We start from the raw sequence: 22,952 nt of genomic DNA on the forward strand, positions 1-22,952 counted from the left end.
ACTAGGGCGTGGCACCCGGGGACCCCTCTCCTTTCAAAACAACGGCCCTGGGGGATGGTGCTACTAAATAATACTGGTGAATATCTGTGTTTTATTTTGTTCAAATCTTTAATGTTACCACTTATGTATTCACCTAATTATAATGTTACTTTTCAATGAATTTTTAAGGTTTCTAAATAAAGAAAGCAAAAACAGAGCTTGTTTTTATAGTTACTTACAATGTTACTTTAACCTTTAGGTTTTTGTATAGATGGATACATAGGTAGACAGACAGACAGACAGACAGACAGACAGACAGCAGATCAGATAGTTAGATAGATACTAGGTTACATTCAAATGGAATTAAGTATTGCATTATAATTCATTTATGCCTCAATACGTACATATAATATAATTCAATTAACTGCTGCCAATAGCGTCCTCACTTCAGGACCTATATTATTTTAGATATGCTATTTAATGCTGTAACACGATAGGCTGTGCTGACTCAGTGCAGAGCCCAGTGCTTTTAGGTATGTGCCTTCTATAGTGGATTCATGTAGCCTGTAGTATTCCAGGGTAGTGCATTATTTTAGAGAGCATTGCTCAGAAACAGGACGTGGCAAACCATGCTAACTAACTGTACTGTCTGTATATCAAACCTCAATTTGATTTACTCACTGCAGGTTCAGCGGGTATATCTTTTGGGAGCCAGTGAAGCCCCTAATAATATGAATCCTGTCAGAACATAACATATGCTTGAAAATCATATCACAATAACACCCTGCAGAATATAACATGAGTGCATGACATAATTGATGTAAATGTCTTGGTGTTGCTCTCATTATCTCAAGATTATGTTAATGCATTCCACGCACAGCCTCACTGACTTGCCATTGATGGACTGACAGGATTTCTTGTGCTTTCTATTCACAGATATTTCCTTGATGTGGGTGAACGGAGGTAAGAATTTCTAAAAAGAAACCCTCTACTTTTATGGCTGTTCAAACCTGAATATAATTTGAAACTATGGCTAAATATCATCTGAAAACAAAATAACAATTTAGAGCATAGTTTTTATGTAGGTTTGTAATTTAGCATCTCTAACATTTTAAATTTGAGATTATAGATATGCCAATTTGTAGTAGATTAGTATTTTGGTGATTGTAATAATTCCCCTTAGTTGGGCCCCCCTCGTGCAAATTGCAGTTCTCCACTTGGAATTAGTTGATACTAAAGCCATTTATGTTTGTCGTTTTTTATATGAGAATGAATGGATTCATCATGCAGATCCAAATAAGTAATAATGGACATTTTTTAACAAGAATCATAAGATACAGGAAATCAAACGTGTCTACCGATATCCAGCAAATAGGAGGATATAAAGTTTTCTCAAAGTACTGGTAAAAATAGTACCACCAATTCACAGTACTACAAACTGCAGTACAAAGATACAGCCCTCACGCATTTTCATGACAAAATATCAAGATCAGACACATCTTGAGTCTGTAGGTCACTGTAGCAGCTAGCTTTACACATTTATCCTGTTAGTTTCTCATTGGTGCAATTTGTGACTATTTTAGTGATGTAGGAAGAAAGGGATCTCTAAATATTTTTTGAAGCAGAGCATGTAATATCACATAGACTTTGGTCTGCATGCATCATTCCACACTGGTATTAGTGAGGATATCCTGTGCCAATGGTCAATTATGTGCATTATTTCTTTGCACAACATTGTTTATTATGGAAGGTTAATATATACTATGGTCATGTTTCGGGCTATAAACAGTAGTAGTACTAGATACCATAAAAAGCATTGTCAAACTCAGTAGGGATGAGTAGCATTTTTAGGTACAACTAGTCCTTTTGGCTTGTGTAAGTTTATGTGACAGATACTATTTGAATAGTACCGAATCTGTTAGAAGTGTAATTATTTTTTTGTGACTGCTACCCTTAGTAAACATGATCCTGTTATATCACAAATGCAGTTCTTAAGAGAATCACTAATATCAAAAGAATAGGGAAGAGTGTGTGCAAGGGTCGAGCAGTACCAAATAAACACACCACAATAAAGTTTTCCTACCAACGTGATAAACAAAAAGACAGGAAATATTTGACTGGATATGGATGTTTTCATTTTTGGGGAAAGAAGCAAAAGAAAGCACAAAGTGTCAATGGAAAGTAAACGTTTATTGCTGTTTATGACCTAGGCATGGGTTTGGGTCAAAATTAATTTGGGGATGGATAAATGAAACAAGCAAAAAATATATAATATATTTTTTATGTAATATTGAAATTAGAATGTAATTCAATATTATAATAGGAAAACTGTATATGTGTGTTACCAATAACACTAAACATACTATGCATACATGTCACTTGTCCCAAAATTGATCAACCTTCCTAGATCACACATACACATACAGTAAAAGAAACATAGACATAGAAGATTGGGATGTTAAACTTCACTTACAACCAGTGATGATGGACAGAGTGGAGGACACTATGCTAACTACTAGTAATTAGCAGGTAGTAGGTGAAATTGATATGTCTAATGTTGTTAATATATTTCCTATAGAAGGTGCTTGATGTACATCTGATTCAGAAAAGGGGGTGGTGATGAACAGAGTGTCTGAATTAAGCAGACCACTCTTACCCAGTCCAAAGATCAGGGCTTGATACATCACCGTTATTTATCTCACTGCACCATCCCAGCTCAGAACCTGGCTATATGCAAATCAGTCTGTCCCTGGCCCAGTGCATCATGGGAACATGGCAGACTAAACTACCAAGCCAATTCTTCACCAGAAAGGAGACAAGCTACCGGGGACCGGTTTCTGGCATTCCAGCCGTCTTCGGCCCGGCTTGCTTGAATCCTGTACATCTGGACAGCTGCCTGTACTGAGACAGGGCAGGGCCTCTATACAGGCAGAATCTACATGTGTTGAAAACATTCCAATAGGAGCCCTGTGCATCTGATTTTAATGCTTTTGTTTTTCAATTCAATACAAACAACATAAAGAAACCTGTATGTTTAGTTGAAGCAATAACAAAATGAACAAAACCATCTCTGAGTGCAATAACATAATTCAATCTGGTACCTGAAAAGCATTAAAAGAATAGTAGCCAGGTGTATGGCGCAATTGAAATATATCCTTGAAGAAACACAATCACCTAATGTTCCTAATAGATCTAACAAGAAAGTGAAGAGAGATCTTCGTAGGGATTACGATGTCCCTTTCACACAGCTTTTCAATGTGTCATGACCGCCATTGAAAGGCTGTCGGAAACTGAATGTGGAAGCCCTTAAAAGGGCCCCTGTCCCTCTGCAGCATCTGTATGAGGCCTGGTGAGCAACTGTGGTGCCCCCAAAACATCCATACCCCATGTGCCAGGCTCCACATGTGCATGGCACACTGTGCATGGATGTTTGCAAACATCAATGTTTCCAATGCGGCATGGGCTGTGGCCAATTTCCACAGTACAAACTGCAATGGAAAAATGTATGTTTCTGATGGCCTCATGGGCTGTTGCATCCTAAATTGTCAGATGGCTGCTGACAACAAGTCAGTCGGTTTCCATTCTGAGAAGATGTTGGTGGGACTCGTATCCAATCAGCTTCGTAATCGAGGCCTAAGTGTTTTGTCCCTACTTGGTGCAAGTACTGTTAAATTATATATGCAACTTTTTGTTTTTTTGGCCATTCTCAAATTGTGAAATTGTGAGTAATTTGAGTTTTACAATTTAATAAAGGCAAAAAGCAACTAGAAAGTGAGAAATAGGGAAATAGATTGCTATGCAATTATAGCACGCCTATATTTTCAAACACTTACATTTTCAAACACTTCATACTTCAAAGGTGTCTGTTATGCTTGTAAAACTAATTGCAAATGGTATGCAATTTGCATTCATATATGAGGCTTAAAACTTTCAGCAATGATTTTGCTACCCCTCTTATGATTAACTTTGTGTCATCCCATTAGTTCTTTGGATTCAGTGCTTTAAATTGAAACATTCTTGTAGGAGATCCGGGTCATTAATCCGTAATGTATTTATGAGATAGATATTTAGAAGCTCCATCACATTTCAACTCAACTAAACCTGCAATTGTTGAGTTTATAGTTCTTTTCAGAAGTAGTGTCAGGGGTAGTAAACAGGCTGAATTCTCTGTTTAATTCTGGTCCAGTAGTGTCAGTTTATCACACCCATTAGATGCTCTTGAACTTGATCTAATTAATCTTGATCATGGAATTACTTGTGGTGTGTCAACACTTGTACTAAAAGAAATTATTTTCCTCTGTTGCCTAAAATATCATCAGCCAATTTAATGGCAAATATTTTTGGCTAATATTTTTTAATTGCATGGTCTTCTCTGAAAAATAACTGACTGTCACACACTATGTCATCACTTTGATGGTGATTCCCTGAAGACATTTGATCAGTGACGACAGGAGTTATGTTTCCCTGAGTCCACTAGACTACAATATCATCAACAGTGCCACTGGACTTTCCCCGTCCCCAAGGCATGGGGACTACTCACCGACCAACAGCTTTTAAGACCCTGCTTTGATCATTTGACGGGACTTGTGGGATCATCTCGCACACACACAAGGCCCTCTAATAATTCACCCCTATCTGTCTACATCTTTATCAACCACAAAGGCACATTGACATTGGGAAAGACTTATTTGCATCCTGTGGATTTCTAAAAGCTTAGACCAACACAAGACAGCGTACAAAGTATTGCATCGCTGATATCTCCACTTTGCTGGGGCTGTAATTCAGTACCAGGAGACATTTTACACAATATGGTGGTCTTGCCCAAGCATTACCACGTTTTATAAAGACATTCTTAGCCTAATTAGGAGGAACTATTGTTTCCCCTCTTTCAGATTCCTACCCAACAACCATTGTTGGTATCTGACCACTAAACATGCAGGCCATGACGCATGTTGAATGGCACTTAAAAACACCCACATGTTCAGGGCTGCCAAGCAAATGATAACCCTACCTTGGAAGAAACCTTTTGCTCCCCCATAGCCCAATTGTTCATGTGACCGTAGCACGTCTTAGATATCAAATTGCTTTCTCATAAAATAACTCATGCGGAGAGGAAGTTCACCCCCATTTGGCATCACCCTCAAACAATACTTGTCCAATTTGGAATTTATTTAGTTTATGTATTTATTAAGTTTTGGATAGCGTGAACATGACCCTAGTGGGTATCATAGCTCTTTGCATGAGTATAACTGAATATCTAACATGATCACCTGTATAAATGGAGGTAAAAAGCATTGAGCATACATACCATACTATACTTGTTCTTAAAGATAGTCATCAAGGAAAATCCAGGCTCATCATAGAGTAGAGTTACAGTTAGGGATACACCCAATATACACAAAGGAGATAGCTTAGGGTAAGAATATGTTCATCAGAAATGATTTTACTTCTTTTTTTGAATGAAGCGGTAGATGAAATTAAGCGAGCATCCTTGAGGCAACCATTGGCAAAGAGTTACATATCTTAGGTGTGACACCTGAGAACGCTCTGTATCCAGCGTTTTTTTTATTGAAGTGCTGTAGTTCCAATAGCAAACCTCTCGTACTTCGCAATTGTCCGCAACCCTCTGATTTTTCGAGTTTTTGGGCCAAACATCTGGGGGTGTTGAAATGTAGGGCTTTGTGTGTCATTGCTTTATCTTTCGTTGAATTCTTGCCTTGTAAGGGAGCCATTCAGGGATTTTATGGTGAGGGAGATGTGTTTGTTTCGTTTTGTATCAGAGACAAGTGTGGCGGCCGCATTACGTGAGGCTCTTAGAGGGGCCAGTTTCTGTCTAGGTAGGCCACATAAGGTGGCACTACAATAGTCTAATCTGGGCAACACAAGAGCGTGAACCACATGCTTGAATTCCTCCTGTGGGAGGAAATGTTTAAGTTTCTATTAGATACTCATCTGACAATTTGCTCCTTTGATGAATGTTCTAATGTGATCCTGCATATTCAAGTGTTTGTCTAATGTAATTTCCAACAACCTAGCAGAATCTATGATGTGGAGAACAGTTGAGTAAGATGTTTCATCTAGAGTTCAATTTTGGGAATGCTGTTTAGAGGAGATATGAGTGGGAATTCGGTTTAGGTGGAAGTGAGCCAAAGATGAGTAGCACGTAGAATAGAGTCATCTGGGGAACAGATTTTGATATACAATTGCGTGTCATCAGCATACATGTTATAATAATTGGGAGCAGATTTTAAGGAATCTGCAAGTCGTTCCAAGAATCAATTGAAGAGAATAGGTGAGAGAGTGTAGATCCATGTGGAACACCCAGTGTGACTGTGGAAGGCTTCGATATGGATTGGTTCATCTTGACTCTTTGGGATCTGCTGTGGTGGAATGATGTCAACCATTGCAATACAACCCCTGATATGCACATCCTTCCTTTAAGTATGGTCAATAAACTATCATGTTTAATAGTGTCAAAGGCAGATGATAGGTCAACTAGTATCAGAAGGCATGATTCCTTAGAATCCAACATTTTTAGTATGTCATCCACCACATGAGTGAGTGCTGATTCAGTGCTGTGACCATGACAGAAGCCTGACTGGCATTGGTTGAAAAGTTGGGAATTGTCTATGTGATTACAGCGTTGAATATGTAGATATTTTTCCAGGAATTTCACTAGAGAGAGGATGTTGGAGATAGGACGGTAGTTGATAGGTTCTGAGCAATCAGCGTTTTTTTTTTAAAATTGGGAATTACCTACTTTTAGACCGCCAGGTATGGTGCCTTGACGTCGAGAGGCATTTTCAATCTTCGACCAAAGGAGGGGATCATGGCTTTAATCTTTTTGAAGCTAGTCGGAGGTAGAGGGTCAATGAAGTGATTAGATGAGTTTATGGATGAAAGGAGGTTTAAGATATCATTATCATTGATTGATGTGAAAGTATACCAGGAGGCCTTTTTGGGGACCTGCCTGGGAGGATCACTCCATTCACCAGGATAGGTGTAGTGTGGAAAGATTAATGGGGTAGCCAGAACTAGTTTGTTTGCTAATTGAAGTTCATTCTTGATATTTGTAGTTTTGCATAGGAAGAAGGCAGCCAATTCTTCACAGCTTGGGAGAGGGATGCCTCTGATACATTGAGTGATTGGTGTTTTTGAGGATTTCAAATAGTTTTTGGGTCGTTTTTTGCATGGTGATGTTGAGGTTTAAAAAAGTTACCTTTTGTTTTTCTTATTCTTCTGTTGTAGGTGTTCCTTGCTGATTTTAAGCTTTTTTGGAGTTCCAAGGAGGGAGAGGATCTCCAAGCTCATTCAGCTGATCTTAGGATGTGTCTTTCTGAGTTCAAGTTGTCATTGAACTGGGACTTGGATTCTTTTGTGGATACTTTCTTTTGTTGGAGGGGGTGAAACGAGTCAAAAGCTTCCACTATGGTGTAGAAGTCTGTGAGGTCATGGGTATCATCCATGTCAGCCTGAGGGATCAAAGTGATGTTGAAGTGGTTAGCTAAGTCGGTGAGGCTTATGACTTGTAGATTTCTATTCTATTGTTGTATTTTCTTTGGTTGTACTCTATTCTGGGTCACCCTTAGTTCAATGTGGAAGGTGATTTGATAATGGTTGATCCAATCACGGGGGCTAATGGATTCAAATGTGATGTTATCTCTCTTTCAGTTTATAGGATCCAGGATCTCGCCCTTGATGTGAGTTGGGCTGTCGCAGGTTTGGATCAACTCATGGTCTGACATAAAAGACTTCAAGCTGTTCACTGCCTGGTCCTTCAGGTTGCTCCAGTGTGGGTTAAAGTCTCTGACGAAAATCTAGAAAACCTGAGAGATATCATTGGTTGTTATGATCTCCATGATTTGTGGGATGAACAGCAGATTGTCATCAGGAGGGTGATGAAAGGCGTGTAGCTTACAACTGAGCTTATTATTGCTATTGATGTTGATGCCCAGATAATCGCATTCAGGCAGGATGATTGTTCCTGCCTGAGACACTGCAAGAGTGTTGTGGAATATGGAAGCTATTCCCCACCAGATTTCTTGGATGTATTTAGTCAAATGATCTCATGACTAGGGGGGACTTGTAGGTCCATGATAGGGTGAGATGATCTGTGAGGATAGCAATATCAAATTTGTGTGTAAGGATGAGATCAAAAATACCGGCTGGAATACTCCTGCCTTTCTCTGCATAGACATAAAGCAATCCATCTCTTCTGAGCTCTCACTTCTAGTCTAAACCCTTGGCCACTTTCCCCTCCCCCTTACTCTACTACTAGGGCCTTCCATGAATATTTGAGTGTAATAGATGGTTGTTTTCAGCCTAGAATGACGCGCTTCTCTTTTAAGCATGTCTTTGTTTTTTCATCCTGTGTCTTTTGAAAAGGTGTTTGGGGAGACTCTAAATATGCTGAAATTGTATTCTTCCACTTTTGCTATACTTGAAGGAAGTGGCCTGTTTAGGGTCACTCGGGTCACTAATGACCACCTCTAAGCCTTCCATTCCAAATAAAGAGTCAGTCAGAAAGTAGAGAATACAAACCAATAACTGTTTATTACATACACTCAGAGCGGTGCCCAGTCACTAGGAGTGCTGCAGAGGGACTGAAATTGACAAGCATAGAGATACATTATGTATGTTTCATTACTGGGATAAAAGACGCCCATAGTGGAATTTTCCAAGCAGGTTCTGCTAAGCAATGGAAGACAAAAAAAACGTCTCAGCACTCGTATCTTACACAAAGTCTCAAAGTCCAAGGTTGTTTTAGTCGGGCCCGGTTACCAGAAAAGTGGGAGTAGGCCTCTATCTATTGAGAAAGATATGCCCTAATAGGAACAGTGTACTTATTACGGGAACAGGCCTACTACATGGCAAAAACGAAACTTAGACTAGAACATTTCTCAGACTTAAACTAATTTAGTTTTGAACTGTATAAAATGGTACCTGCAAAGAAAACGGCACAGCGAATGCTAACTTACACTGGGTAATGCGCAAATATGAACATTTTTATTCTAACATACTTCATGGTCGCCTTACTATTATACATGATGTAAGTAATGGATTTCACATCTTTGGTGCTGTCTGTCAGCATAATGTAATGCTTTTGCCTTGTTGCGCCTCAGGTATAATGGCCCTTTGTGTAGTCTCTGTACGACAAAATCATCAATGAAAAAATGTTTAGTAAAAAATATATAGAATCAGATAAAGGGCACCAAAATGCTTAAACAGAACAATACAAGCAATTGAAGAGACCTGTTCACAGAAAAAACTGAATCAAACCCTTCAAGGTTAAGCGTTTTGCTATGCCAATGCATTTCAATCTAATTGAAAGACCTTGCGTCCTACAGTTGAATATGCATACAATGAGCAGTACAGGATTGTGGTGGTAGTGTTTCTCAAGGATGAGAAAGCGTCCGCACATATGAGCAATACAATTCTCTAAACACGTATACGTGTATTGTCACTTATATACAGTTCCTAATGTGAGGTGCACTGTTGTCCTGTCAAACACCCACCACCTGGAGTGTTAAATTAGCAAAAAGTTTTTTTTTGCTAATGTTAAATACCAAAGAAAAAACAGGCATTAATCAAGCACCCTCACAAGATATCCAAGTAATTATCATAAGTTTATAGAAAACAGTTCATTGATAGGAGAAAGACTTCCAAAATACGGATCCAGAGCCAGGTGTTAGACTTCAAATCTTTTATTTCATAATCATTAGAATTGTTTCCAGCTTGTCCTGCCGACACGTGTTTTGTCTCTTTGGAGACTTTTTCAAGGCCAAGAAGACGGAAATAAAGCACTGGTATTGAACACCACGAATCTTGTTGTCAAAAGCAGATGAAGCCAAGTTCTATGGTCACACCAGTAATATCAGTCCTAGAAGAGATATATCTTAAGGACACAATCTTTATAGTTAGGTTCACTGGTGTATAATCTTGAAGAGCATGAAGTGACATCCAGAGCAATGGTTGAGAGTAAGAAAGGAAAGACTTAGTCAAATATTAATCATGCTTCGTGAAGGTGGATTCAACTATTCTTAATTTTGAATGATGACCATGATAAGTCACTCATAAGTCGCAGCGTCACCCTGACACCTCCACTGCTGTCAGCTGCTTAAACAGAACAATACAAGCAATTGAAGAGACCTGTTCACAGAAAAATTGAATCAAACACTTCAAGGTTAGGCGTTTTGCTATGCCAATGCATTTCAATCTAATTGAAGGACCTTGCGTCCTACAGTTGAATATGCATACAATGACACCGAAATGCACCACAACACTATCATCCTAGAATGTTATCACATTTTCACTCTCTGAAGGTGATCTTTTTTTAGCAGTAAAAAAACTATTCTATTTTTACAAAAAAATCATGAAATCCTAATTTCCCATTCTCCAGAGAAAAGAACAAAATAGCAGGGGAAGAGGCCAAAAGACGCAGAGGAAATGATCCACCTCATCAAATTTATTTTATTTATTTTTACCATTTGTTGAGCGCGCTGTTACCGGGCGGTGTCCTGGCGCTGAAACGATACATTATCTCCAAGAGGCAAAGAAAGTTACTGGAGGTTAAAAAGCCATGTTTTGATATTTTTCCTGAAGGTCAGGAGATCATTGCTTTGTTTTAGGGCGAGAGGCAATTCATTCCAGATGTTAGATGCTCCGTGGAAGAAGCTACGGCCTCCCCAACGGGCTTTCCTAATACGGTTAGTCATGACCAGGCTTTTATTAGCAGATCTTAGTTGTCGCCCTGGTTTGTACAGTTGGAGGTGTTCTTGAAGGAAGGATGGACCTATTCCATTTACTGCCTTAAATACCATACAAAGAGCCTTAAACATTATACGTTTCCGTATTGGAAGCCAGTGTAGATTTTTTAATTCCTGAGCTACCGATGCAAACTTAGGTAGACCGGTAATCAGTCGGGCAGCAGCATTTTGTAGCGTTTGCAATTTGTTCAGAACTCCCTGCTGGGCCTCCAGATACATGCTATTGCAGTAGTCAAGGCGAGACAGCACAAGTGCTGTCACCACCGTTTTCCTGCTATCACTGGAGAGGAAAGGAAGAATTTTCCTAATAGTTTTTATTATCCAGTGAATGGAGGATGATAAGGCATTAGCCTGTGCTTTAAAGGAGAGTTGGGAGTCAATAATTACCCCCAGGTTTTTTACTGTAGTGGCTGGAATGGGTAGGGCTCCCATTTCGTGAGGCCACCAGTCAGGGGTCCAGAGATTGGTCACATTTCCAAAGAGAAGAACCTCAGTTTTAGAGGAATTCAATTTAAGGCAGTTCTTAGCCATCCATGAACTTACTGCCGTCATGCAATCCTGGAATCTGGCCGCAATTCCTTCCTCTCGCCCCGGGAGCAGAGATACCACAATTTGAGTATCATCTGCATACGATGTTAAAAGTTTGAGCACATTTGATTCACTCCGTTAAAACTTCCTATTTCCATACAAACCTCTAATCTTTGCCTTAAGTTCTTTAGTTAACAGGCTAGTCAATCCTACATTACTAATTGTTTGGGAAGGAAGGCAGTTGGGATTGGGTACACTACTATTCAATACATACCAAAAAATAATCAGAACGATTAATGTACTTCATCCTGAGGAACCAGAACCTTCTAACAGGGGACACAGTATTCCAAATAGTGCCTCTTACCTGGAGGATTTGGTGGGTGACATCACAACATAGCTAGGAAAGTAGGAAACATTTACACTTTACATTATTACAGTCGCAATTTGAATATGATAAGACTTGTATTAAAGAAAGATATATGTTTCCTTACCACTGTCTTGCTAGAATGCTGCAATCATGGCACTGAGCTTGTCTCAAACAGATTCACATGCTGAATTCGAAATAGTATTGATTTGTTGTCACAAGACTTTGTTCAGGAAATTCAGTCTTAGAATTTGAAATAGGACTAATGATATTTCACTCCTGCTCTTTCTTTGAAAAAAACAATTCAGAATTGTGGCATCTGAGTCCTAGTTCCTGTTTCCACTCCATCTAGGTCATTCTTCTCAACTGTGTATAAAAGCGGGTAAAGACCTGCACCCACTGTATCACTCTTTCCCTTGTTTTCTCCGTTCAATAATGCCGTGCTTTTAAACTGCAGTCCACCGTCAGCACAACTGCTCTCTAGGACAATGCACTTTGGGGATAAATGTATGTACTGTAACCAAACTGCTAATCTGCTATTCATGTTCCACCTTATCATAACCTTTGAGGATTATTAACTAAGTCAATTAGATGAAACCAGTTTAAGGGAGAAGCACACACAGTGACATTATGCACATAATCCTAAAGCTGTCAGACCCAAAACAGGAGACAATGAAGGGGGGGGGCTTTAAGAAATAAAGAACCAGGTGTACAAAAGGTTTTAGCATTGCCAAGCCTCCTATTCGGTAAATCAGGGGATTTTGGATGCCTAAACCCTTATTCATATGTATTTTGGGATCTATTAGCATGGCGGTCGCAAAACCTCCCTGACCGCCATGGTAGCGGTAAAAGACTGCCTGCAAGGACTGCGACATAACCGCCAGTCCAATTAGGATGCTCTGCAGTCGAAATCCGACTGCGGCGGTCGGATTTAGGCTATTAACATCGCGGTGGTCGCTGCAGCCAGCAGCACCGCTGCGATGTTAAAAGGAGCATGTCCTGCATCTCCCTGCCCTGCGTGGCAGGCACTGCACAGTGCCTGCCACCTGGCACAGGGAAATGTAGGGATACCATGGGTAGACCCCCAGTGCACCCTCTCCCCAACAACACATTTGGGGCCCACAATGGGCCCCTGGAACATGTCTCCGCATGCCTTTCCATGGTGGTTCCACCGCTGCGGAAAGACTGGCAACCGCCGGCATCATATTCGTGCTAGCGGTGCTTGGCCTTGATTCACCACAATTGTAGCCTTACATCTCTGCCCGCCAGGCAAGCGGGCAGACTGCAACCGGTGGAAAAGTGGCGGGTGGAAAATCACACCGCTGTGGTCACAACCGCAATGCTAATATGACCGCAGGCGGATGGCCGCTGCCTGTACGGTGGTTGCCAACGCCTGTTCAGTGGCAGCTATCCACTCTCCATATAATAGACCTCTAAGTCCATTGACCAATTTGGAAAACATTTTTTGAGGCGTTTTTAAAACGTCCCTTTCAAGTGCTGATTCATTATGTCATGCATTAATATTTGCAACCAAAATCCGGTGGCAAAACATTAATATTTTACCTACTACACATATGTAATGGTAATCCATTCCCAAAGTTGGAGGGGTCCACAGGTGAACAGTTACCTTTGTGAATGCTGACAAAAAAGTCCATGGGACAATTGCTTACTCCCCAAAAATATTTGTGAAACTTTTTTTTTTTTAAGCACATCCTATTTTTCTTTAAGTAAAATGAGGTTTATCTAAAAAACATATGATTTCTTTACTTAAAGGCAATCACTGATATAGTGGTATGCTGCCCCAGCAGGCTACCACCCCTGTTATGGCAAAGGATCATACATCATCAGTGATTTGGATTTTAAGGAACCTATGTATTAGTCCGTGATTTATGGTCATAAAACAACGTGCTGCAATTTGTTGCCCAAATTCTTATTTGCAACTGCAGTTAGGAGAGTGAAGGAAGCTTCAAAGTAAGTTGCTATAAAGTGCTGGCTGTATACCAGAAGATTGAACCTGTTCAATCAGCACTTGATAGCTGACACTGATAAAATGCAGGAGTAGGGGGTCCTGTTGTACCTCCACACATTTTCATAGTGTCCCTGTCCCTTTTGAATGCCTTCGCTTCTTGACATTTTTCCAATGAACACCTGTTCAGACCTGAGGTATTCAACAAACATCCAGAACCTCCAATGTGGATTGTTTTGTCATATAGTTGGCATCATTGGGGTCTATGATAAAAAAGCAACATTTAAAAAAGTCATTAAGACTGTGTGTCCAAAATCCTCCAAGTTGTTCATTTGTAGCCTCTGTTCATGTGAAACATGTTTATATTATTTTAAGTTGAAATCGAATTCTTATATACTTTATTAATACTGTTCACAGTATATATTTTGTTCTGGTTATTAATATGTTTTCAAGATCTAACACATTTAAATCTGCATTGGACTACAAATGTTTCAAGCAGCCCATCTATCCGTTTTTTCAGTGGGCTACTTGCGAGGCATGTGTATGCTCAGATATGAGACCTGTAGTTTTCTGTGCGCTGTAGGCACAATCTATGCCTGATAAAACTGAATAATGTCAGTTATATCATGTGTTCAGAAATAGGAGACCATAATGCTAAGTTTTTTAGGATAGCCAGTGACGTTTTAGAAAAATTTAGAGGTGACTTGTTTTTGTATGGCCCAGCTTAGTATTGGTGCAGTGAGCATAAATGACAAGAAATATGGCCGAGGGAGTAGCAGTGGCTTGTTTCAGCCCCCACTCTTTAGATCTGGCTTGACAACTTTACCTATGTGTGAGTTCTCTTTTGTATAATACATGAAGAATAGACTTGGAGTCAGCCCCATTTGTCCTCCTGATTGTTTCAGGCAGAGTTTTAAAAATAGTAAGTCACATCTTCGATTCGATCTTAGATTAGCTATATGGAGTCCTGAAAAATTAACATGGAATCCCATACTGAAACGAAAAAATCTATGACATTCATGCTAACACATTTAAACGGTGGTATCTCATAGTAAGAGACTTGACGAACAGTTAATACATTTTACTCTTCTCTATAATTTGATTCAGCTTGTGCAATGTTTCAACTACTTACATATGTATTCAAATTCACTTTATATTGTGAGCCACACCTTGGTTCTAGACACATGTGATCGCACATTTGAATTATGCCACACAGTTATGTTTAAATATAATATTGAGTAAAATAAGATACCTTAAAGTGTTCTAGAAAAAAAGAGCCCTATTGAAGAAAGTGTGCCATCACAGTTTTTATGAAACACAGATCGTTTGAGATCAGCATAAGAGGAAGCGGGAGTGTATTACCTTCATAGGTGCTTACACTGCAAACTGGCAACTTCCAGTATTTTCCTTTCTTTAGTGGGGAACAGTAAGATCTGCAGTGACCATAGAGCAAATTAGCATAGAAGGGTGGCAAGGTTGGACTGTATCTTGATTATAACTGGGGCCAACATAACAGAAGGGTGATGAACAAGGCAAATGGCTTTTAAAAGAATTCTTCAGGCAGCTAGTGAAGCTGAATTCTAAACATAAAGAGATGAATGTGTCTCTGATGGCCAAAAAATTATCACTGTGACCCCTTTGACTAAATCTCCTTGGAGCATCCAAAGATGAGGACTAGGGTCTTCTCAGTATCATACTTTAAGTCATTGTCTTACATATAGAAAGCCAGTGGTGTAAGACAGTTCTTGAATTAGAAATGAAGTAGTGTGGCTCGAGTGAAGTAGTGTGGCTCACTGGTTAGAGGCGGCAGACCCGAGAGCAGAGGACGGCCCGGGACCAGGGTTCAATTCCCGGCGCGGCAGGTTTCTGGACCAGGGTCAGCGGACTCGATAATTCTCTCGCCTCGGTGCCCACTCTGATCAGCGATCACACTCGGCAACTCTGGGCATTAGCTTGCCTCATCTTCACTAACGGCCCCACCAGACCGCCGGGGATGCCTGGTCTCACCCTGGAGATACCCATTAAGGGACCATCTCTCAGGGAAGCCAGGAAGGGTTTCGCAGCGGTCGAAGCGCCTTGGGACCCTACGGGTAAGTAGTGCGCTATATAAATGCCAATACATTTACATACATTTACATTTGAATCGCTCATAATTCTGCTGCACTGGATCGACTAAGCATATGATTATTGAATGTCATCCATGTAGGTCATAAACAGGAAGCCATATGTCCTAATGAGGTCAGCCAGAGGCGTAATGTGGGTATCAACCAAGTTCTGCATCAAAGAAGGGATGTCTGTGAGGCACTAATTTAGTTCTTGAGTAAAAATAAGAAATCTTCAGAGGTTGGGTATGACCTTGATGGTAAGCGGTAATCCAGTAGAGGTTAGGATCCACAATCTCAATACTATAAAGCTGGGACTATAAAATGTCATGGGAGATGGTGTCAAATGCAGTAGAGATATAAAGGAGAAACAAAGCAGCTCTGCTGCCTTCCTCAAGCACCCAGTGTAGTTCATTCACTACTGATATCAAAGTTGATTTTAAAACAGTGGAATGGTCTAAAACTAGAATAAGTTGTATCTAGTATGAAATTCCATTCATGAAAAGCAGTGATTATTACATTCACTTCTTTACTCGAGTAAACCACTGTATATTTTCAGGACATTAACACTTGGGTGGGTAAAAAAGAGAAATTATAAATTACGCTGATTCCAGGACAGAACTTGTCTAACCCCAGATTTAATATCAAATCCAAACATAATTCACAATGCAATTCTAATTTGATGGATTGGATTAATCCTTTTGCAATACCACAAGTGAAAAAGCAAACTGTGTTTGATTGGAGATAGAACAATCAATCTAATGTCTACCAATGCAACATAATAAAATGGGATAACCTCTGAACGAGAGATCAAATCAGGATTCACAGAGCTTGTACATGTCAGTATCTGGCAAGCAGTCAACTGTATGGAGGATCTCCTTAGTTTAACTATAGGACGAGGACATGTATTTTCAATACAGGTCCCCTATGGTGATTCTAATATTAGTGTTATAGTTCTGAAGGGACACTAAACAGATACGCTTTAAATTTACATTTTAGTACCCACTCAAACTACACTACTGTCTTCTTTTTACATTCAAACATAGTGGCCACAAGTTTCATAGAAAACCTGGGTACTAAATGAAGAGAACCTGTACTGTGGATTGGCTTTAGATTTGCAATACCTCAAAGAGATTCAGGGGCTTATTATCAAGCCCAATTTCGCCGCTTTAGCGACCGTTTTGGGACGAAAAGTGATTTATATATTGCTCTATTATCAAGAACACGCTAACGGGTGTTTCCTTGAGGTAGCTATCGTCTTTTCTCCACTTTGCATGTCAGCGATATTTATCGCTAACGACATTCAAAGTGGGCGCTCCTCACTAAAATGACATGAATACTGTTGCTAACACAACTTCCCTCTATTATGAATCTGGCCCCGGACCCGCGTAGCGATATCAAAAGTTGAGCTAACCGCGATCATCGCTGGTTATTATTGCCTGTCTAAAACCTAACTTACCCATCTTGTCAATGGGAGGTGGATTGTCAGGCTGAGTCTGCACTTGCCTATTAGCAAGCTTTGCAATAGCGCAGTGAAAATAGTGCTTGTTTTCTCACACTATTGGTAGATTTCGCCACTATCACTTGCTTTTGCATTGCCTCTGAGATAAGCGTTCATAATAAAGCGCTATCTCGGCGATGAAATCCAGCCATAGGAAACAATTAAAAAAACTGTGCTAAGCGCGCTTTGCGATAATTATCGCAAATCGTTGATAATATGCCCCTCAGTCAGTCATGCTTTAAGAGTGATGTTCAAAGCCTGCATTTATGTATGATGTGGGATAGAGAAGAATCAGTCAAGAGCGTGGCAGACAGCATCAAGATAAATTGTTCGCTCAGGCTCTGGTAAATATAGTCTGCTGTTGAGATGCAGTCTTAGTGTTGTGTTTTAGCAACCAATTGAAGTTAATCAGCTAGTAGACCAAGAAAGGGAAATGATAACCAACACTCGTAGGTTAGATAGTGAATACAAAATAAGATATATTGTGTAAAGCTTCTCATCAGCTGGCCTATAAAAATTAAGTCTATTCAAGGGTGAATAACATTTCTGTTAGCTCCTACATAAATGATGAAGACATCAAAGCAGCCCATGTTTTAGTAACCTCAGCTATTTAAAAAAAAATAAGAACAATTCTATATAGAACAATATGAGTGGATTTCTTGGTCTACTACCCTTGAGGCTGCAACCATGATTCTCACTCCACATTTGTAAGTCAGCTATTACCTCATCTCACGTGTTAGTAACGGCACAATGGCTTGAGAGTAGAACTGCAGCTGCAAACCACTGAAGTATTGCACTGTAAGGTGAAATTGGGAAAGAATGATCCTATTGCTCCGCTTCCAAATTTATTGTAGTTCATAAGATCTCATTTTCTGACTTTTGCAAATTGTAAAGTAGCTTTCGTACATTACAAAAATACATTTCGAAAACCAAATGATACTGTTAGTTCAGTAGGTTTACCATCGCAAAATCCTTTACATCCAGCATGCTGTATGGATTGAAATTAGAACATACATTTCGTCAATTTTGATGTGGATGTTCTTGTTCAAAGAATGCCTGCGAAATGATGTGGGAAGATGCATTTCTCTCTTCAAAAGCACCTAGGGACCTGGTCAAAGAGATTTAACATCACTGTACCATATGTGTTACATTTACTGTTATTATTGATATCATATGTTCATAACAATAAAAAGCACTTCTGGGATTCCATTAATCCTGAATTTGGAAGAGATTTTGCTCCTAATGTTTCCATGATTCAAATGTGTTTGTGTTGTTGTAATTGTTGTTGTCTTAAAGGATTTCAATGTATTTATATGTGTTCCAATAACGTGTATTATCTTCTTCCACAGAATGCCCTGAGAACCAACATATGTCAGATTGTGGGGCTGGTTGTCAAATACCCTGTGAAAAGCGAAATAAGAATGAGCCATGTAACAGGATGTGCGTCCCTGGCTGTGTCTGTGATGACGGATACATTCTGGAGCATAAAGGTTCTCACAACTGTGTTCGGAAACAGGATTGTGAATCCTGTCCAGAAAATACCTATTTCAGTCCCTGTGGGAAGAAGTGCCAGAGAACCTGCAAGAACTACAAACAAGAACATATTGCCTGCGTCATGATGTGTGCTCCTGGTTGTGTTTGTGCGAAAGGATTTGTCTTGCATAATGACAAGTGTATTCCCGAAAGTGAGTGTGAGTAGACAATATTCCTACAGAGAGCTCGGTTAGTGAAAGAAGGAAGCACATTACCCCTGATTTTTTAGGTTTCCGAGAGCAAAAGCCAAGCTGCACATCTAGCGCCTTATCTTTCACGTTTATGTAGCCTGTCTAGCAGCTTCTTCTGCGCATATAACTCCCTAGAGCTGGTGCGACCACTATCACCATACAGGGAATCGCTAGAGTCGGGCCCAAATTATGAGTGTCAGTCCTTTGAATGGGGTGCACTGTCTTATAGGCAAGGGTGTGCAAATTACAGAGTGTCGTATACTCCTTCTGGTTACGAATTGCTATGCAATATCCACACAATTGGAACTCAGTATTTAAAGCAGAGATTATGACATGAGTCTTGTTATTTTCCCTTGTTAGATTTTATTATGATTTTCTTGATGAAATCTGTAATGGAAAAATGGTGGTACTGTAGAAAAAAGTACACTCTGGACAAATACTTTATATGGTAATTGCCACACTGACCACAATGCTGAATCCTGTGCAAACTTGGGATAGGTGGCCATGGGCAATGTTTAAACATTTCAACAGAATAGAGATTGCTCCCTCTATCATCTCCAGGCACCAAACTGTTGCAAGCAAATCCAGATGTACTGTACTGGTTCCCTACTAATACTTTGCACCAATAGTGTTTTAATTGCTATTTGTTTTAATCAAGTTACTTGAATGGAATTTGCTTTTTGTACTGACAGTTCGATTAATGAGAACCAATACAATGCCCACTTTGACCCTAAATTTCTTCCTGCCCTCAATTTGGTTAGAGCCCCTATAAAAGTGTATTATTATCTTTGAAGTTGTTTATGTTTCAATGTGTTCTTCCAAACTCGACCCCATTCACTATTCTAACAATTTTATTGTATAGCTAAATTATTTGAATGCATTATGTTTAAATTAATCTCATATCAACTTTCTGAACTAATGGTAACAGTAATCAAATATGAGTTACAGACAAGAAACTGGTTATGGCCTCCGCACCCACCTAAAGGGGGCATCAAAATTTACCAGATTAATTTTAGCAATCAAAAGCTGATAATCAGGCTTTTTGCAACCGCTAAATCGGCTGTCAGCATGTACCAACCTTATTTTGCAATTCAGTAACCTATCACTGACTTTCAAAATAGGGTTTGTGAGTTGGTATTCGGATGAGGGTCTCTTTTCATACGAAACCTTGCTCCATCAAGTGCATCTCTTTCTAATAGCCAAGCACATGATCATGTATGAATCTTCTGCGACCGGAATGGGGTCGCAAAACATTCATATATTACTGACTCAGTGAAAGAGGTGATAACCCATTTGTGAGCGGGAAGGGGTCCCCGAGACACACCTTTCTCTTTGTAACTATGGGCACCAACATTTAGCCAGCAGTGGTCCCAGCGGCCACTGCCTGATCTTAAAAAAATGAAAAGTTAGCTTCTAATTTTTATTTTTGAAATCTATCCCGTTTTTCAAGTGAGGAAAACGGGCTGCATTTGAAAAAAAAATGCTTATTTAAAAATCAATCCCAGGCATGGTAGTCTGCCTACCCCAGCTGCCCCCATCCCTGTAATTACATGCCATTCTTAATGGGTCTCAAATTTTGACCCGTCTCATGAATATTAATGAGGCAGGTAAATTGCGGTCACATTGGGAATCGCTAAATGTTTCTGAGACACATTTGTACATTTCATTTTGTGAGTCCCTAATTTTAAGTCGCACAAAATCATAATTCGGGGCTCTCAAAATTAAATTTTCATACATTTAGCCCTATAGCCCACTTTATTTTGCGAATCTCTACTTGCGAGTCTCAAAAAATTGCAAATTGGTACTCAGAAAATGTAATGGTTGTACATCTAGCTCTAGGTAACCATACAAACTTAACAATCTTGTTCACACGAGAATCTCTCCTAATGAGAAAAGAATATCAAAATCCACATTATTCCACTTTTGAATGTTCAAATGGAATGGGTTTATTATCAGAATTTGTAAACATTTGCTCTGCTTCAAAGCACTAACATCAATAAAGATTGCATATTAATCAAGATGTCTAAAATGTTCTTGTTGTAATGTTCCCCAGATTTAAATGAGATTCTTGCAGCCATCAATAAAATAAGGTTTGTCCCGAAACTGCAGAGAAATGGGTCAGGAATTATGCAAGGGATATCATTACATCAGCAAAAAGATCATTTGTGTCAACGTTTGCCATATGTGGCATCTCTTGCTGTCATGACCCAAGTACAATTCAAGGGGCGTGGCCTGCTGGACCAGCTCATCAAGACTGTGAACTCAGTGAGGCTCTGGGTGCATCGATGACAGACAACCCAACTCTTCTGATTGGTGCTCATGTTGAACTATTACTGTTGTTTGGAGACGACTGTTTATGAAATTCAGGGCCTCATTTATGGGTTTTTTGCCACAGGGCAGCAGGCCTTCCTGCTGCACTGCCCTATGGCAAATAAAAAGGGCAGGATGGCACTATATCTGTTAGATATGGCAGATTCCTTTCGATTTCCCCTGCGCTGGTGCTCAATGGGCTGTGGTGGGCAACGCTGGCACCTTTTAACCATGGTGCACAAGTGCCTGGGTTGAGGAGATGATTATTTTTGTGCAGGAAGGTTTCCCGTCCTACACAAAACCTATTAGAATAGGCTTTTTCCTCTTTCTATGTGTGCTGCCGAATGCAGCACACAGAGAAAGAGGAAAAACGAGGAGAAATAAAGATATAACTCCACGTTGTGTATGTATGTATGTATGTAGCAGATTTAAAAAGCACAGGAATCACTCCCGAAGGGGTATCTCCGCGCTGCCGAAGAGCGAGAGTCAAACAAGCACAGACTAGCACAGCTTAGACTTTGAATAATTCCTTCTTCAGGAGTTTCCTGAAGGGGATGTGGCTGGGGCATTTGCGTAGGTCCTCCAGTAGGGTGATCCAGTATTTCGAAGCCAGATAGGCCACAGTTTTGCGTCCTGATTGGATTTTCCTAAAGCTTGGGACCACTTACAGCCCCTTGCCTTCCGACCTGAGACGAAGATTTGGACAGTAAAGTTTGAACTTGTCTGCCAGATAGCTTGGGCTCGCACCATATAAAGCTTTATGGGTGAGACAGCATAGCTTAAATTTAATTATCTGGCGTATAGGGAGCCAAGGGAGAAGTTTCAACAATGGTCTAGGTGAGGTGAAAAGTGCTTCTTTAAGGGCCAGGCATGCAGCCACATTCTGGACAATTTGCAATCTGCTAAGCAGTGATAAGTTTGCAGCTACCAATAAAGCATTGCAGTAGTCCAGGTGACCAATAATCGGACCCTGAATTAAAGTTCTGCGTACAAAAAGGGGCAGCCATAAGAACACTCTATGCAGAAGGCTCAGCGTATGGTAGAAGGTCCCTACGATGGCCAAAATGTGATCCTTCATAGATAATTGTGCATCCAGACGGACCCCTAAATTTTTTGACACAGAGGTTGGAGAGGGAGGAGGGCCCAGCACTGTTGGCCACCACTCAGGGGACCAGGCGGGTTGTGCAGTGCCAAATAGCAACATTTCAGTTTTTATGCATTTTGTTGTAATAAATGTTCAGTCATCTACTCTGATATGGCTAACATTCCCCTAGCAAAGCGCTGATCACCTAACTCCATGTCTTTGTCAAAGGACAGGAGTAGTTGCGTATCGTGCGCATAGGAGAATGTAGTAAAGCCGTTCTCCCGGATGACTTTAGCAAGGGCGGCCACATAGATGTTAAACAGGGCCGGCTCACACAGGAGCCCTGGGTCATCCCCTTAGTGAGCTTCAAGGTTTGGGATCAGAAAGGGCCTAGGTTGATGGTCTGGGAGCGCTGGTCAAAGAAGCTTAAAAAACAGTCAAGAGCTTGTCCCTGCAGACCGGCCTCTCTGTTGCAATATCAGTTTCTGATGAGAGACGGTATCAAATGCTGCTATCAGATCCAACAGTACCAACTGCACTGCTTTATTATCTTCCAAGGCCAGTTTGATATAATCAGTGACCCAGATGAGAGTTGTCTCTGTGGAATGTTTGGATCTGAACCCAGTCC

General features: G+C 40.2%; 1 protein-coding gene across 1 annotated transcript in view; it reads left to right on the plus strand.

Moving 5' to 3' along the window:
• The window catches only part of LOC147701311 (von Willebrand factor-like), a 38,438-nt gene extending 17,490 nt beyond the window's left edge, over positions 1–20,948 (plus strand). Inside the window, exons 3-4 of the mRNA XM_086930032.1 lie at positions 916–942; positions 18,556–20,948. Coding sequence (XP_086786158.1) covers positions 916–942; positions 18,556–18,905 — 377 coding nt within the window. The 3' untranslated portion in view covers positions 18,906–20,948. The remainder of the gene's footprint in view (positions 1–915; positions 943–18,555) is intronic.
• The last annotated feature ends 2,004 nt before the right edge of the window (positions 20,949–22,952 follow it).

This window comes from Lissotriton vulgaris, chromosome 7, assembly GCF_964263255.1.
Source record: "Lissotriton vulgaris chromosome 7, aLisVul1.2, whole genome shotgun sequence".
NCBI lineage: Eukaryota > Metazoa > Chordata > Amphibia > Caudata > Salamandridae > Lissotriton > Lissotriton vulgaris.